Here is a 16455-nt window from a genome sequence, read left to right as displayed (position 1 = left end):
CTTTCTTGAATATGTTCCAATCAGGTTTTTCAGCTCCGCTGTTGCTAAATCTAAAGGTGCTTCTCAGCCTTCCTTTACTTGATCAAGATTATTTATCACTCTTCTTCATGAAATATCTTCTTCACTTGGCTTCTAGGACACCTTGCTTGTCTGGTTTGCATCCTCCTACTTTTAGTTGCTTCATTTTAGTTTCTTGATCTCTCTCATATATTCTTTGGCAAAAACTCTGTTGAGTATACAGAATCCAGTTAGTACCCTCTGCACTGCCTCCAACATGGTCCATGCCACCATCGGCTCTTGCTTGGGTTATTTCAGTAGCTTTCTGACTGGTCTTCCTGCTTCCACTGTCTTTTCCCTTTTGTCTTTTCTTAGTAGAACAGCCAGGGTGATACTGTTCAAATATGTTGTGTTTTACACTCTTCCATATTGAATTCTCCAGTGGCTTCCCCTCTCACTCACAGTAAAAGCCAAATTCCTTATAAATGACCCGTGGGTCACATAATCTGACTCTCCTCCCCGTGCCTTATTACTTACCTCCATTTTCTAGTGTTTTCCCCTTTGCTTCACCCACCCTGGCCTCAGTGTTCCTCAGATACACCAGGTATGCTTTTACCTCACAACCTTTGTACTTGCCGATCTTCCTATCTGTATTGTTCGTCCATCATTGATTACTATTTTGATATTATTGCTGATCTTAATGGATATGACAGCATGGTTGTTACTGCTCAGATGGGAATTTAAAACCAAATATCCTTTGTCATATCTGAAGTCTATCATGTATTTATGAAAAGTGGAAACTATGTCTTGCATTTTGCAAAACTTTTTAGCTATGACTATTTGAAATGTTGGTAATATGTCTTGATCCTAAATAAAATACAGAGAAAAGAATTTCAGGAGAATTGTGTTATCTTTCAATTTCTAATGTAGATGAGCTATTTTTATAAGAAGATCCTATTGAGTTATTACATGTTGATCTATTATGTCACAAAAAAGAAACTTTCTGTAATTTGCCTTACAGAGATGGGTTCTATCAACTCCCTTGAACATGTTGGAAGTTCTGTAGTTACTGTCTTGCCCCTGTGGTTATTACAGATCTTTAAAGAAGAGGGAGTGCTGAGCATGCACAAGTTAGTCATTTTTTAAAAAGTTGGTTGAGTGAACGAAGTGGAAGAGAGTAGCTTATTGTTTCTGCTTCTGTCTCATGAAACAAACAGCTTTTCAGAGCTTATTTAGAACTGATTTACTGGCCTTGTTCATCCTCTAGTTTCGAGAAAGGCAAGTGTAATACAAGTAAAAGTGGAAAATTATATAAATCAAGAAAATAACAACAACAACAAATAAAATCATATACATAAAATATATATATATATATAAATCAAGAGAGTTTAGATCAAAACCTCTTGGTTTTATATTTTTGTTAGAGAATGGGTCAAGAAAACTTAATCACCATCAGTATGTGATGACTAAATACATGTTTCATTGTGGTTTTTTGAATATTAAAAACAATACAATTCAAATGATCATTGGGCACTCATATTAGTACTTTTATGCCAAGATTTTGTGTTTCTAAGGTACCAGTGTGTTGTGTCAGATTTGAGTTTTTATCTTATGTAAAATCTGAAAGGACTTGTTAGTACCTTCCATGTGAGATTTATACCAGCATGCCACCAAGCTGAATAATCAGCTTCTATTTTCTTTTAATTCTTTGTTAGTCAGGGGGAAAAGGTGGCCTTTTTTTCTTTCTTGTGTGTGCTATTTTAGTGTGATAGTGACTGCAGTATAATCCAGTTTCAGAGTTGTAAGCTAGCCTTTTTGAAGTCCTTTCTCTTGTAGCGTATCTTCATTGGAAGTGTTGAAATATTTACACAGAGTGAGACTAGGACTTCATTAAATATTCATGTCGGTTGTTTGAGTTATTTATGAGCAGAGTGTCCTCAATTAATTTAGTATGCCACGCTGGTAATGGAGGCATAAAAGTTTACTCAATAATTTCAAATTTTGTAACAGCTTTCTGCTACATGATGTCACATGTAGTAGTTATTCAGTGTCAATCTTGTTCAGTTATAGTTAGGAAGAAATGGAGAATAAACTGCTAAACTTTTCTCTAAATTTAGAAAGATATGTTTTGACCTTAGTGTTATAATATGAATATAAACTAGAGTTCTCATATATATAGCATCTGTCAGTTCTGTAGTACTGACTGTTACACTGACTTTTGTGAAGTTATTTTACTTATTGCTATTAATGTTAATGTAATATGATAGTGAGCAAGTCATTTAATGCTTACAGACCTTGAGTTTTTTTCAGTTGTAAAGTATGCCTATTTTAGTATACTACCTATAGACCTCATGAGTTGTTAAAAATATCAGTCAATTAAAGCACGCTGCTGCTGCTGCTGGTAAGTCGCTTCAGTCGTGTCCGACTCTGTGCGACCCCGTGGACTGCAGCCTACCGGGCTCCTCAGTCCCTGGGATTCTCCAGGCAAGAGTACTAGTGATTAAAACCATTCAGGCCCTGCGTGTACTTTGGGCAAGTTGTTTAACCTCTGGGGCTTCCCTGGTGGCTTAGAGGTTAAAGCATCTGCCTGCAATGCGGGAGACCTGGGTGCAGTCCCTGGTTGGGAAGATCCCCTGGAGAAGGAAATGGCACCCCACTCCAGTACTCTTGCCTGGAGAATCCCATGGACAGAGGAGCCTGGTGGGCTACAGTCCACGGGGTCGCAAAGAGTAGGACACGACTTCACTTTCACTTTCAACCCTGATTTTGTTTGTCTGCAAAATAGGGGGAATAATAATAATAACAATAGCTCATAGAGTAGGTGAAAGCATTAAAAAATGTATAGTGTACGTGAAGCCTGTTACTAAATGACTCGCTTATAGCAGTCAATTTTTTTAGCTGACATTATCATTAAAGCATGTATTTATGAGGATAGTGTATAAAGTATTATTCATTAATACACAAACTGAATTGGGTAAAGAAGTCTTATTTTTCTTTTTCATTTTTATAAGAATTTGGGCTTCTTTTTATCCTATGTGGTCTTAGCTGAAATCTTAGGAGGAATTCTGCTTTGAGATAGAGTTACATGGTAGGGATAGGCATAACTGAAGAAACTTATAAGCCAAGAACACTCAGCTGAAGATTCTCTGGTCTTTGCACTATCATGTAGGAAGCTGTGCTGATGTAGATACCACTACACATGGAATAGTGTGCCAACGGAGGGCTCACACCTTCCACCACATCATTTTTCTCTTATTACAAAGGTCAGCTTCATTGAAAGCATCCTAGTCCATAGGGTGGCATATACATTACTTAAGCTTTGAGCTGTACATGGTGAGGTGCCACCTGTTTTTAAGAATTGTCTGGGAAACCTAACTGACCAGCTCTTGAGGACTGTGGGAAGTTGCAGCTTCCCTGTGGGGGACTGAGAAGGATAAACCCCTGGTTCCAGAGATGAATTCTTGTGCAGTTCCTCCTGCTGGAGAAAGAGGGAACTGTGGCGCGATTTGTTTCTTTTCTGGGCATTCCAACAGTGATCCAGGCACACCCAGGATCATTTTAGGAAAATTCTATTTTAGGCATTCCAACAGTGATCCAGGCACACCCAGGATCATTTTAGGAAAATTCTATTTTAGGCATTCCACAGTGATCCAGGCACACCCAGGATCATTTTAGGAAAATTCTACTTGTTCCACCAGACTGTGTTACTAGAGTATTAGAAATTTCTGTTTTTAATAAGACTTGTTTTTTATGTATGTAGGAAACCAAAAAATAGTTCTGTAAACAATTTGAATCGACACTGTTAGGGTGATTCAGCATTCCTAAAATCCTTTTCCTATCTTATTTTCATTGTTTAAATATTGAAATTACTTCAGTATAATAATTGAAGTAATACACTTTTCAGTTATTTCCATTGCTGCTTCTTCATGATAAATCCAGGTGTCAAATTTGATGATGCTCCCTAGTCTATGGAGAAGGAAATGGCACCCACTCCAGTACCCTTGCCTGGAAAAGCCCTTGGACAGAGGAGCATGATAGGCTACAGTCCATGGGGTCGCAAAGAGTTGGACACGACTGAGCAACTTCACTTTCCCTTTTCCTATTCTAATTTACATGTTTTATTGACCTCTCAGCAGTCCCCTTGGGAGGCATTATAGTGTCAAGTTGGTGTTTGGAGTTTGATGGTATGGACTTAAGTATTGGTTATGTCATCTAACAGTTTTGTAACTTTGAGTAAATTACTTAGTCTTATCCATCTCAAATTTTCTTGTCTGTAAATGCTAATATCTATACCTGCCTTGCCAGCATTGTGATAAGAATTGGAGATAGTGTATATAAAGTAGTCAGCCCAGGGCCCGGAATGTAGCAGACACATTGTTATTACTTTATAGTGGTGAAGAACTTAAGTATGTAAAGTCAGAATTTTAGAGCTAGAAGTTAAAATTTATTTTTTTTTCCCCTTCACAGTAGGATTGAGAGAGAAAAACTCAGCTTATGTTACTATTTTTCCTTGAAATAATGTGATTTCTTTATTTGTCAGCACAGAATAGTAGATTTCAGGGGGGACTGGATATACAGGAGAAGAGTAGCTTTCCAACTTGGTTTTTCAAAAATTTTTTTCTTTAAAATTGAAAAAAAAAAACTTTTCATGTTGAAATTATTTTAGACTTGAAAGAGTGGTAAATATTAATACAATACAAAGAATTTTCAATACCATATCTTCATCCAGATTCTTCAAATTTAACATGTTCCATAACTTCAAGTAGGTAATTAAAATCAGGAAATTTACATTTATAGAATACTGTTATCTGCAGAGTGTATTCAGAATTTGCCAGTTGTGCCATTAATGTAACTTTTCTCGTTAGGTGCACAGTTAAGGTCATGTATTGTGTTCGTCTCCTGTCTCCTAAGCCTCCTTCGCTCTGTTCGCTCTGTAATAGTTCTTCACCTTTGTCTGCCATTCATCCCATCTCCTTTGTACCTTGATCCTTTGAAGAGTACTAGCCAGTTATTTCGCAGAGGATTCCTCAGTTTGGATTTGATGTTTCTTAATGGTTAAATTTGGGTTATATATTTTTGAATATCACAAGTAATGTTATGTCCTTCTCAAATGCATCATATCAGGATATGCATAATGTCATTCTGTCCCATTACTTGTGATAAAGTGCTTGCCAGGTTCACCTGCGTAAACTTCTCTTGCCCCTTTGTGCTTAGAATTATCTTATGGAGAATAATTTTGATAGTATATACATAATATTTTTTTGAATCATAATTTGGTCATTAGTTTTTAGCATCTTTTGATGATTCCTGCCTGAATTATTGTGGTGTTTGCCAAATGGTGATTTTTTTCATGATTTTTCTATTTATTAGTTGGTATTCTGTAAGGAAAAGCTAAGATTTTTATTCATTTTATTTTAAGTCAGTGCTCAAAATACCAATTGTAGGGACTTCCCTGGTGGTCCAGTGGTTAAGAATTTGCCTTCCAAAGCAGGGGTTACCGATTTGATACCGTACTATTGCCTGGAAAATCCCATGAACAGGGGAGCCTGGTAGGCTACAGTCCATGGGGTCGCAAAGAGTCGGACACGACTGAGCAATTTCACTTCACTTCACTTCAGGGAACTGAAAAGATCCCACATACTGCAAGACAGCTAGGCCCGTGGGCCACAACTAAGTCCTGACGCAGCCAAATAAGTAAATACATATTTTGAAAAATACCAGTTGTGTCCGACTCTTTGCAACCCCATGGGCTGTAGCTGCCAGGTTCCTCTGTCCACGGGACTCTCCAGGGCAGGAATACTGTAGTGGGTTGCCATTTCCTCCTCCAGCAGATCTTCCCAACCCAGGATCAAACCTGCGTTTTGTATCCTCCATTTCCTGCATTGCAGGTGGATTCTTTACCACTGTGTGCTATTATCATCATTAGCCCTTAAATTTTTTTCATTTTTATTTTAAAAAATAGAAATTAATCACACAGTAAGAATCACTGAGTTCTTTAAGAATTCTTAAAGAATCATTATGACATGAATACAGAAAACAGCCCTTTCATCAACTCAGTTTTTTCATATTGAAGTCAAGAATTTAATTTGTTTCAATTAACTGCTACATGGTAAATGCACAATAAATGTCTCATTTTTACTGATAGAAAAAATATCTGTAATCATTGGCACGTTAGTATCTAGCTCAGGTTTACTGGAAGTCCACTCCAGAATCCAGTCATATGCTGACTCAAGTGCTATTTACGTACTTTAAACGTCGTACTTTCTATAGTCTGGATCTTATGTGCAACTGTATTCATAGTTGTTCTTCAAGGGTAATTGGTCAGATTTTAAGTTCAGTCTGTCTTCCCTAGCTTTGTTAGTACATTTTTATTGATGTCTTTTGATTCTTTATTTGTGCTAAGCCAATGTTTCTGTAGAACATCTCGCTGCTGACTAAACAAAATTATTATTTTTTTGATCTCAGCATATTTTTAAACTTATGCCCTCTATTCTTGGGTTTAAGGCATTTCTTGTCTTATGTCAGTTTAACATTTATGTACTTTATTTAATATTATAGATTAGAAACAGTAGGATTGGTTGCTCCTGAAATTTAGCAGAAGTCTGTAAGCCCAGAAATTCTTTATATTTTTATCTAGTCTAAAGAAATACCAGTCTATGTCTGATGCAGGATATGACACGCTTGGGGCTGACGCGCGGGGATGACCCAGAGAGATGTTGTGGGGAGGGGGGTGGGAGGGGGTTCATGTTTGGGAACGCATGTACACCTGTGGTGGATTCATGTCAATCTGTGCCAAAACCAATACAGAATTGTAAAGTAAAAATTAAAAATAAATAAATAAATTTAAAAAATAAAAAAAATAAAGAAGGGCCTGCCAAATCAGTGATATTGCTTAGGGAAATTTTCATGACATTTATTTTATCTAGTGCACATTTTTATTTCTGCATCTAAATATCATATTTTAATCCTTGCTAACATATATTGAATACTTTTTTTGGTGAGGTACTGTTCTAAGCCCTTTATACTTATTCTTTTAATCATTAAAACAACTCTGTGGCATAGGCACCATTATTATGCCCAAATGAGGCTTGGAGTTAAATAACTTGCCCTAGTTTTCATTGTTAGAGGCTAAGCTGTAATTTTAGTAGCCTACTAAGTACTCTTAGGTACTAAGCTTGTGATAGATTCCTGTGACCCAGGCATTATTGTTATTGTTCAGTTACCTAGTCGTGTCCCACTCTTTGCGACCCCATGGACTGCAGCACGCCAGGCCTCTCTCTCCCTCACCATGTTCCTAAATTTGCCCAAGTTCGTGTCCACAGCATCAGTGATGCCATCCAGCCATCTCATCCTCTGACACTCTCTTCGCCTTCTGCCCTCAATCTTTCCTAGCATCAGAGACTTTTCCAATGAGTCAACAGTTTGCATCAGATGACCAAATTACTGGAGCTTCAGCTTTAGCATCAGTCCTTTCAATGAATATTCAGTGTTGATTTCCCTTAAGATTGACTGGTTTGATCTCCTTGCTGTCCATGAGACTCTCAGGAGTCTTCTCCGGAACCATAGTTTGAAAGCATCATTTCTTTGGCTCTCCGTCTTCTTTACTGTCCAGCTGTTACAATTGTTTGTGATTACTGGGAAAACCATAGCCTTGACTATACAGACCTTTGTCTGCAGAGTAACGTCTCTGCTTTCAGGACACTGTCTAGGTTTGTCATAGCTTTCCTACCAAGAAGTAGATGTGTTCTGATTTCATGGCTACAGTCAACATCTGCTGTGATTTTAGAGCCCAAGAAATACAGACCCAGGCATATAACTTTGTAATTAAAGAGAGAGGAGACCCAAGGAAGTTTTGTTGTTAGAAGGGCACTGATAAGGGAGACTCAGTTTACTATTACGTGAATGTGGCATTTTTCTGAATATCTTTATGTTTATATTTATTTTTAGAAAGCTATAAGTATTAAAATGCAGGAAAACCTAAAAAATTATTCTTAGTAAATTAAAAGTAATTTTTCTTCCACCAGCCTTTGAATTTCTAAGGCCAGAGATTAATGAGTAGCTACTTAGAAGATAACAGTTACCTTGAAATTGACTTTAAACTTTTATCATTAAAAATGAAATACAAGAGGGTGCCATTTACCATGCCACTTCTGGTTTTTTACTTTTTATCTTTCTCTTTGTGAAATACAATGCAGCAACAACTGTATTATTTTTTGACTATTCCCAAAGCCTATTAATTTGTTTTTTTTTTAATTTCTTAATTTCTGTTTGTAGATTATTAGTTCTGTATTGACCTTATCCATGTAACAGATTGGTAGTATGTACCTGCCTTGGGGCTTTCGATTCTAATTATAAGTAATTCTTGCTAACCTGAAAGTTAAGAGTTTTCTGAAGCAGGTTTTTAAGTTTTCAACTAAACTTAGCATTTGAACACCTCAAATCTTAAAAATTCTTTTCCTAAGTTAAGAGCATGTACTTATAATGATATTTTGCAAGGCACTTTAAAAAAAATTATTTACATTTTTCATAGGTGGTATTACTCTGGTTTAAATACTGACAACTTTTTTTCTAACTTCCAAAGTTTTGGCAATCACATAATTTCCTTTCTTTTATATCAGTGTTTATTAGCAGAATTGGAATTTTCTATTTTTGTTTTAACTTGTAATCATCATATATGTTAAACAACCAGATAAATAGTAGTGGCTTTGGCTAGTAGATGTGTTTTGGGCAGTGGTAGGTGCTCTATTAGGGGTCAGTCACATAGGCAGATGATACCTCTGTGACTGAACTACTTAAGCTTCAGAACCTGAGAGAAAAAAATGTGTTCATCGTAAATCACATTGTCAGCATAACCTGTCTGGTCACGCTGGTACAGTGTGGCCCAGGTTCTCAGGCATGCAGAAACACTCTTATCAGACAGAACCTTCCAAGGGCTCAGAGTTGGGTTCCCAGGAACTAGTCAGAGAGTAGTCTGTAAGCAGTCCATTTTGGGGAATGGGTAGGGTTGAACAAGCCAGGCTTACTGGGTTACCCTTTTCCCATACAAGGTCATACAAGGAATTCTGGCCAGAGTTTGAGTCCAGGTCAGTCTGATTCTAAAAGCCTGTGCTCTGTCCGTGAGTTTGAATTTTAATGATCTTTTATCCTGCTTTGCTAATTAAGAACTGCTGTCTCTGTTAGATGTGGTTGAGACTTGGACCGTGCCTGTCCAGCTTGACAGACGCTTATGACAGGCTTTCTTTTTTCCTCATGTGAAGAAAGGGAGCCTGATTTGAGTATTTGTCAGTAGTTTTGTAAGTAATGGTGCTAACAATTTCTGGTTCTTAATAATTTTCAGTGAAGTTTATTTTGGTTATTACCATATTGAAAATTAGTTTAGAAGAGTAGTCTATAATTATTCTGTTTGTACTTAATACAGTTTTCAATTTAAAAAAGAGAAATGTGATAGTGGAGTTAGACATCTTAGTTCTCAGTTACAGATTGTCTGCCTTGTAGGTAATAGATTTGAATGAACTTGTATAGTTCTCAAAAGCTTTTAACCTTGTTTCTTTTCTTTAGGTATTTGTGGAAACATTAGACAAGTGTTTTGAAAACGTCTGTGAACTGGATTTAATTTTCCATGTAGACAAGGTACAGCTTCTATGTTATCAAATTTTCTAAGCTTTTTATCTTAGAAAAATGTTAATTTGTATTTGTCAAAGTAAAAATAAATTTAGTGAATAATCCTATTTTTAATCCTTTATTCAGTTAATTAGTTGTGTTTACTATTAGCCAGGCACTGTTTAGTGAAGAAGCTTAAGACCCTGACCTAGAGGAATTCACATCTAGAGGATGAGATGGGAATGGAGGAAATTACATTTAAACTGGATTTTTTTTTTTTTTTAAAGAAAAAAAGGTTAAAGGGTTCATAGATATTTCACAGACAGAAAAGGAGAGGATGACTCTACAGGCAGAGATATAAAATACATGCTTTTTGTGAGGGGAAGATTTGATATTGATCATGAAACCTAATTCTAAAGTACCTTTACTTCCATGGATTTGGGATTTCATTCTGAACCAATTTAATTTCTTAAAACAAGTGTTTTTTGGCATTGTTGTTGCTTTGTTTGTTCATTTTTGGGGGGGGACAAAACAAAATAATTTTCTGCTTTAAGGATGGTGGATTGGTAGGTGAGAGAGTAAAGACAAGGAAATAAATTAGAAGTGTACTGCGGTAGTCCAGGAAGAAATGAACTAAGGCAGTAGAGTTGAGATGAAAGAAGGTAAAACTGATAGGACTTGATGGTCTATTGAAAGGAGGTGAGAGCAAGAAAGAATGACTGAATTCTTTAGCCTGAATGACTGAATTCTTCAGTGTTACTGGCTGTTCGAGATAGGGAATTTAAGAGAGATTCCACTTCTACTATACATGGATTTTTTTCTCTGTTAAGTTGATAAAATGTAACATTGTTCTGAATGGCTAAATCATTGAATAAAATTGTTGGGAAATAATATGAAAATTTTAACAAAAAATTGTGATTTTTAAAAGTCAGCTTCATTGAAATGTAATTCACATACATAAAATTCAGCAGCTTTAAGCATACATTTTACTAAGTTTTGGCAAATGCATACCACAATCAAGACATAACAAAAAGAATGCATTTTATTATTTGTGAACATAGAAGAATACATTTACCATTAGCCAGTCCTTTCGGTCACATTTCTCATCTACTCAGTGATTTAATTTCATATATTGACTCATTTTGCACAAAGAACTTAAGCTTGATATTTTTAAGAGAATCCTTTTTAGTTTTCTGTTGCTTTTTTCTATTATCTATCTTATACTATTTGCACTTACAAAGACAGCTGTTATTTTTAGGCCTTAGGGTTCACAGTATTCTAAAGTATGTTTTGGTACATGGTTAAAATGTTTAAAATTCTATTTTTAAAGTGACTGCTCAAAGATCATTAGCTTATGTAGCAATTTTTTGAGAAAATCAAGGATTCTATTATAAAATGTTGCAGTAAGAGTAAAGTTGTTGCATTTGTAACAGAAAAATTTTCCTTAATGGAAAAATTAAACTCTACCTATATATATACCTTCCATACATGACACACAGTGTTTTTAAAACTTCTATTTTACATTAATATACATTCATTTTAGAAAAATCAGAAAAAAAAATAAGAAAATAAATAGAAGCCATCTCAATTTCAGAGATTGTCTAGTATTGAAAGATAAATTGAGGCACATTAAACATTTTAAGTTTATTTGCATAAAAATGGATTCAGATTGGTCAACACCAAGCCAGAAGTGGTTATGAGCACTCCACTGATGCAAGCTAAATGAAAGACGTTTATAGAGAAGCAGCAGAAGCAAAGCAAGGGAATTATCTGATGAAAGTGAAAAAGTGAAAGTTGCTTGAAAGTAAAAGTGGCTGTTGCGTGAAAGTGAAAGTTGCTCAGTTGTATCCAACTCTTTGTGACCCCGTGGACTATATAGTCCATGGAATTCTCCAGGCCAGAATACTGGAGTGGGTAGCCTTTGCCTTCTCCAGTGGGTCTTTCCAACCCAGGGATCGAATCCAGGTCTCCCGCACTGCAGGCCGGTTCTTTACCAACTGAGCTCTCAGGGAAGCCCTGGCTGTTGCTTAAGCAGTTACATTATTTGGGAAAGCCAGGTTGGCTGTGTATGTTGGTTGTTCTCAGGTTTTCATTTCTTAACCTTGAGGCATTTCAGGCTTAGGTTTTACTTTGCTCATGCAGACTGTTAATATATTAGAACTACCCTGGTCTAATCACCTCCTTGTTTAATTGACACTAGTGTTAGCATTTTAGAGTATGTGTATTTCTAGATTTTGGGGTACAATTAAATACACAAGCAAATATGTCTGTATAGGATCATATATATAGTGTGCATAGCCTGTTCATATCACACAACCATATATCACTGTTTTGGAACCCTGCCAAAATTAGCTGTGCCTCTTCTTTATGGCCTCAAATCTTGTTTTAATTTTTCTTCAATGCAATGAGAACAAAGCTTCAGTTTAACAGAGGTTACAGACCAGTCAGATAGACATTTCTTGTCCCTGTTAGTTGTTGTTGATGTTCAGCTGCTAAGTCATGTCCAACTCTTTGTCGCCCCATGAACTACAGCACTCCAGGCTCCTCTGTCCTCCACTGTCTCCCGAAATTTGCCCAAACTCATGTCCATTGAATCAGTGATGCCATCCAACCATCTCATCCTCTGCCGCCCCCTTCTCCTTTTGTTTACAGTCTTTCCCAGCATCAGGGTCTTTTTTTGTCCCTATACTCTCTATCTAAAACAGTGCTAGTCTTTTTTTACCCCTTCTGTGAAAATAGCCTTGTTTTCAGCTTCCAAGCAACCCTGGACCTTCTAGCAGTCAGCGATCTCCTAAATATCTTAGCTCATTTCTTCTTAGGGGTAAATACGGTTTTCTGCACAACCTTCTGAGTGCTGTTAGACCACACTTTGGTAAAGGAAAGAAGGAAGTTGTAAAGAATACCCCTTCCGTTATCAGTCAAGATGGATTAGTTTATGCTACAGTAACAAATAGCATTCAGTTCGGTTCATTTCAGTCGCTCAGTCGTGTCCGACTCTTTGCAACCCCATGAATCGCAGCACGCCAGGCCTCCCTGTCCATCACCGTCTCCCGGAGTTCACTCAGACTCATGTCCATCGAGTCCGTGATGCCATCCAGCCATCTCATCCTCGGTCGTCCCCTTCTTCTCCTGCCCCCAATCCCTCCCAGCATCAGAGTCTTTTCCAATGAGTCAACTCTTCGCATGAGGTGTTCAAAGTACTGGAGCTTCAGCTTTAGCATCATTCCTTCCAAAGAAATCCCAGGGCTGATCTCCTTCAGAATGGACTGGTTGGATCTCCTTGCAGTCCAAGGGACCCTCAAGAGTCTTCTCCAATACCACAGTTCAAACACATCAATTCTTCGGCACTCAGCCTTCTTCACAGTCCAACTCTCACATCCATACATGACCACTGGAAAAACCATAGCCTTGACTAGACAGACCTTAGTTGGCAAAGTAATGTCTCTGCTTTTGAATATACTATCTAGGTTGGTCATAACTTTTCTTACAAGGAGTAAGTGTCTTTTAATTTCATGGCTGCAGTCACCATCTGCAGTGATTTTGGAGCCCAAAAAAATAAAGTCTGACACTGTCTCTACTGTTTCCCCATCTATTTCCCATGAAGTAATGGGACCAGATGCCATGATCTTCATTTTCTGAATGTTGAGCTTTAAGCCAACTTTTTCACTCTCCTCTTTCACTTTCATCAAGAGGCTCTTTAGTTCCTCTTCACTTTCTGCCATAAGGGTGGTGTCATCTGCATATCTGAGGTTATTGATATTTCTCCCAGCAATCTTGATTCCAGCTTGTGTTTCTTCCAGTCCAGCATTTCTCATGATGTCCTCTGCATATAAGTTAAATAAGCAGGGTGACAATATACAGCCTTGACGTACTCCTTTTCCTATTTGGAACTGATCTGTTGTTCCATGTCCTGTTCTAACTGTTGCTTCCTGACCTGCATACAGGTTTCTCAAGAGGCAGGTCAGGTGGTCTGGTATTCCCATCTCTTTCAGAATTTTCCATAGTTTATTGTGATCCGCACAGTAAAGGCTTTGGCATAGTCAATAAAACAGAAATAGATGTTTTTCTGGAACTCTCTTGCTTTTTTGATGATCCAGCAGATATTGGCAATTTGATCTCTGGTTCCTCTGCCTTTTCTAAAACCAGCTTGAACATCCGGGAGTTCACGGTTCACGTATTGCTGATTTGTTAACAAATAGTAACAAACGGATTATTTCTAATTCATGCAGTATGTTTATCTTGTCCTACATGCTATCTCTTTGGGATCCATGGTAACAAAGCTGATAATATCTGGAAAATCATCAGTTTTTATGTTAAAGAGAAATGAGTTTTCACGGGTAAATTTTTCTGCTTTTTTGCCAATGTTATACCGGTACAAATTTGGATCACTAACTTTCTAATCTCCAATACAATAATGTCCATGTGGCCTACTAACCAACCCCTAAGCCATTGTCTTTTCCTTTATTGTGATTGTTGTTGAGCTTCTCATTACCAGCCTTTAAGTAACAGTTTCTTTATCAGTCACATAAGCTAATATTTGTAGTCACCCTGAAGAATGGAATAGTACCCCCAACCCAAAATTTATTTGGATGTAGAGACTGAAAATACCACACGTACACCAAGAAGGTCTGATATGAGACGTTTTATCAGTCACATAATCAGCATTTGGGGGAGAACAAGAAGAGTGACTATCTTGGGGTTTTATGTGGTTGGGGCTGGAATGAGGGTTTCCACATGTAGCTCAGGTCTTGCATAGTTTGAATTTCCTGGCAGTGTAAAGGAAGGAGCACATGGACTTTCTTATCAGTTCTGCCAGATGTGGGCAGGAGAGGAAGGAAGAACAGTGGGGCTTGCAAGCTGTCAGCAGGCAGACATCAAAAATAGAGTCAAACTCTTTATTACAATTCAGTTATGTTACAGTTGTAAGATCTGAAATATGAGTAACTTGGTTTATTTCTTACTTACATGGCCATTGTGGGTTTACTGGGAAGGTCTGCTTATTTGCTCAGTTGTGTTACCTGCCCATTTCCTGCACACCCTGGCTCTAATTGGGCAGCCCCAGGTTGTTGCTAATACTGCAACACACCATCAAATCCCAGGGCAAAGATGATAGAGCTAAAGATTTATAAAGAGCTTGGTTTGGAGCATATATGACTTTGACATTGACAGCTATAATGTGCTTTATTTTTCCCTGCTTCTTCCCCCACCCCCCCCAAAAACATGATCAGAGTAAGGGATATCTAATTGGAGGCCTCAGTATCTTTCCTACCGTTCAGGCCAGGAGAATGAAGAATTAAGAGCTGAGGTGGTTTCCTCTAGCCCACTCTTGCTTAAAGAGTTTGATAGCCAGTCCTTAAACCACAGGACATAGGGTAAGAGTCTCCTTTACCTTCCACCAACGGAAGAAATGAAACTTTAAGAGATCTCAGCAACCACACCTAAGTACCAGTGAGTAAGCAGAGAAAAAATATATATATATATAGAAATAGTATGTTATAAAAAAATAGGAAACTAACATATGATGCAATTTTATTAACTAAAATACAGATTTTGCTCAAATTTCACAAAATCTTATACTGATGTCCATTGCTTGTTTTCTTTCTTTTTAAAAAAAGCCATCTCAACAAGAGAAATGAAAAATAGGCTGAACAATCAGTACATATGCTCCATGAGAAAGTATATGTAACTACTAGAGGAGTTAGTGGAATTTCTGGAAAAGGAAAAAAATGTCAAAATTAACATTTTCAGGGGATAAATTTAAACAGACATATCTGAGTAAATAGAAAGGTAGAACACATTATCCATATTGTAGCATAAAAAGTCAAGAAAGACTGAAAATGTTATTTGTGGTTAATGTTATATGTTCGTGGTTAAAAGTTATATGTGGTTAATATTAACTGCATACTTATAGAACCAGTTGATTCCTCAGCAAAGACTTTCTTCAGGTTCATGACATTATCAGGTGAAAGTTTTTATTTATATAGGACTTTGGTATGTCAGCTATCCTCCTGAAGAATAATTACACAAAAATTTAATGTATTTTTAGGTTTAATGAAGTTCTAATAAATATATTTTGAGAGATAAAAAGATTAAAATGGAAACATAGTTTACAGGTCAAGGAAAATGGAACAAGAAATGTCTAATATAGAAGAGAGAAAGACTGAGGCATATTCAGCAATTTTAAAAATGTATTAATTATTATTAGTATATTATAGTATATTAAAGTATGTTGTCAAATCAAATCCCTTATGATTATACAATGGAAGTGAGAAATAGATTTAAGGGACTAGATCTGATAGACAGAGTGCCTGATGAACTATGGACCAAGCTTCGTGATATTGTACAGGAGACAGGGATCAAGACCATCTCCAAGAAAAAGAAATGCAAAAAAGCAAAATGGCTGTCTGAGGAGGCCTTACAAATAGCTGTGAAAAGAAGAGAAGCAAAAAGCAAAGGAGAAAAGGAAGATATACCCATTTAAATGCAGAGTTCCAAAGAATAACAAGGAGAGATTAGAAAGCCTTCCTCAGTGATCAATGCAAAGAAAGAGAGGAAAACAATAGAATAGGAAAGACTAGAGATCTCTTCAAGAAAATTAGAGATACCAAGAGAACATTTCATGCAAAGATGGGATCAATAAAGGACAGAAATGGACCTAACAGAAGCAGAAGATATTAAGAGGTGGCAAGAATACACAGAAGAACTGTATGAAAAAAGATCTTCATGACTGAGATAATCACGATGGTATGATCACTCACCTAGAGCCAGACATCCTGGAATGTGAAGTCAAGTGGGCCTTAGGAAGCATCACTACAAACAAAGCTAGTGGAGATGATGGAATTCCAGTTGAGCTATTTC

At 36.9% G+C, this 16455-nt stretch overlaps 1 protein-coding gene across 4 annotated transcripts in view; it reads left to right on the top strand.

Annotated features, from left to right (window-relative positions):
* The window catches only part of LOC120860981 (AP-3 complex subunit sigma-1), a 72173-nt gene that overhangs the window by 33936 nt on the left and 21782 nt on the right, over positions 1-16455 (top strand). For all 4 annotated transcript variants that reach the window (XR_005720471.1, XM_040236691.1, XM_040236693.1 and 1 more), the window contains exon 4: positions 9556-9627. Coding sequence is in view for 3 of the 4 variants with exons in the window: in XM_040236691.1 (XP_040092625.1) it covers positions 9556-9627 (72 nt within the window). In the remaining variant the exon portion in view is untranslated. The remainder of the gene's footprint in view (positions 1-9555; positions 9628-16455) is intronic.

The sequence above is a fragment of the Oryx dammah genome, unplaced genomic scaffold (assembly GCF_014754425.2).
Source record: "Oryx dammah isolate SB20612 unplaced genomic scaffold, SCBI_Odam_1.1 HiC_scaffold_11210, whole genome shotgun sequence".
Classification (NCBI taxonomy): domain Eukaryota; kingdom Metazoa; phylum Chordata; class Mammalia; order Artiodactyla; family Bovidae; genus Oryx; species Oryx dammah.
Note: the sequence above shows the minus strand (reverse complement) of the source record. Positions and strands in the feature narration are given on the sequence as shown.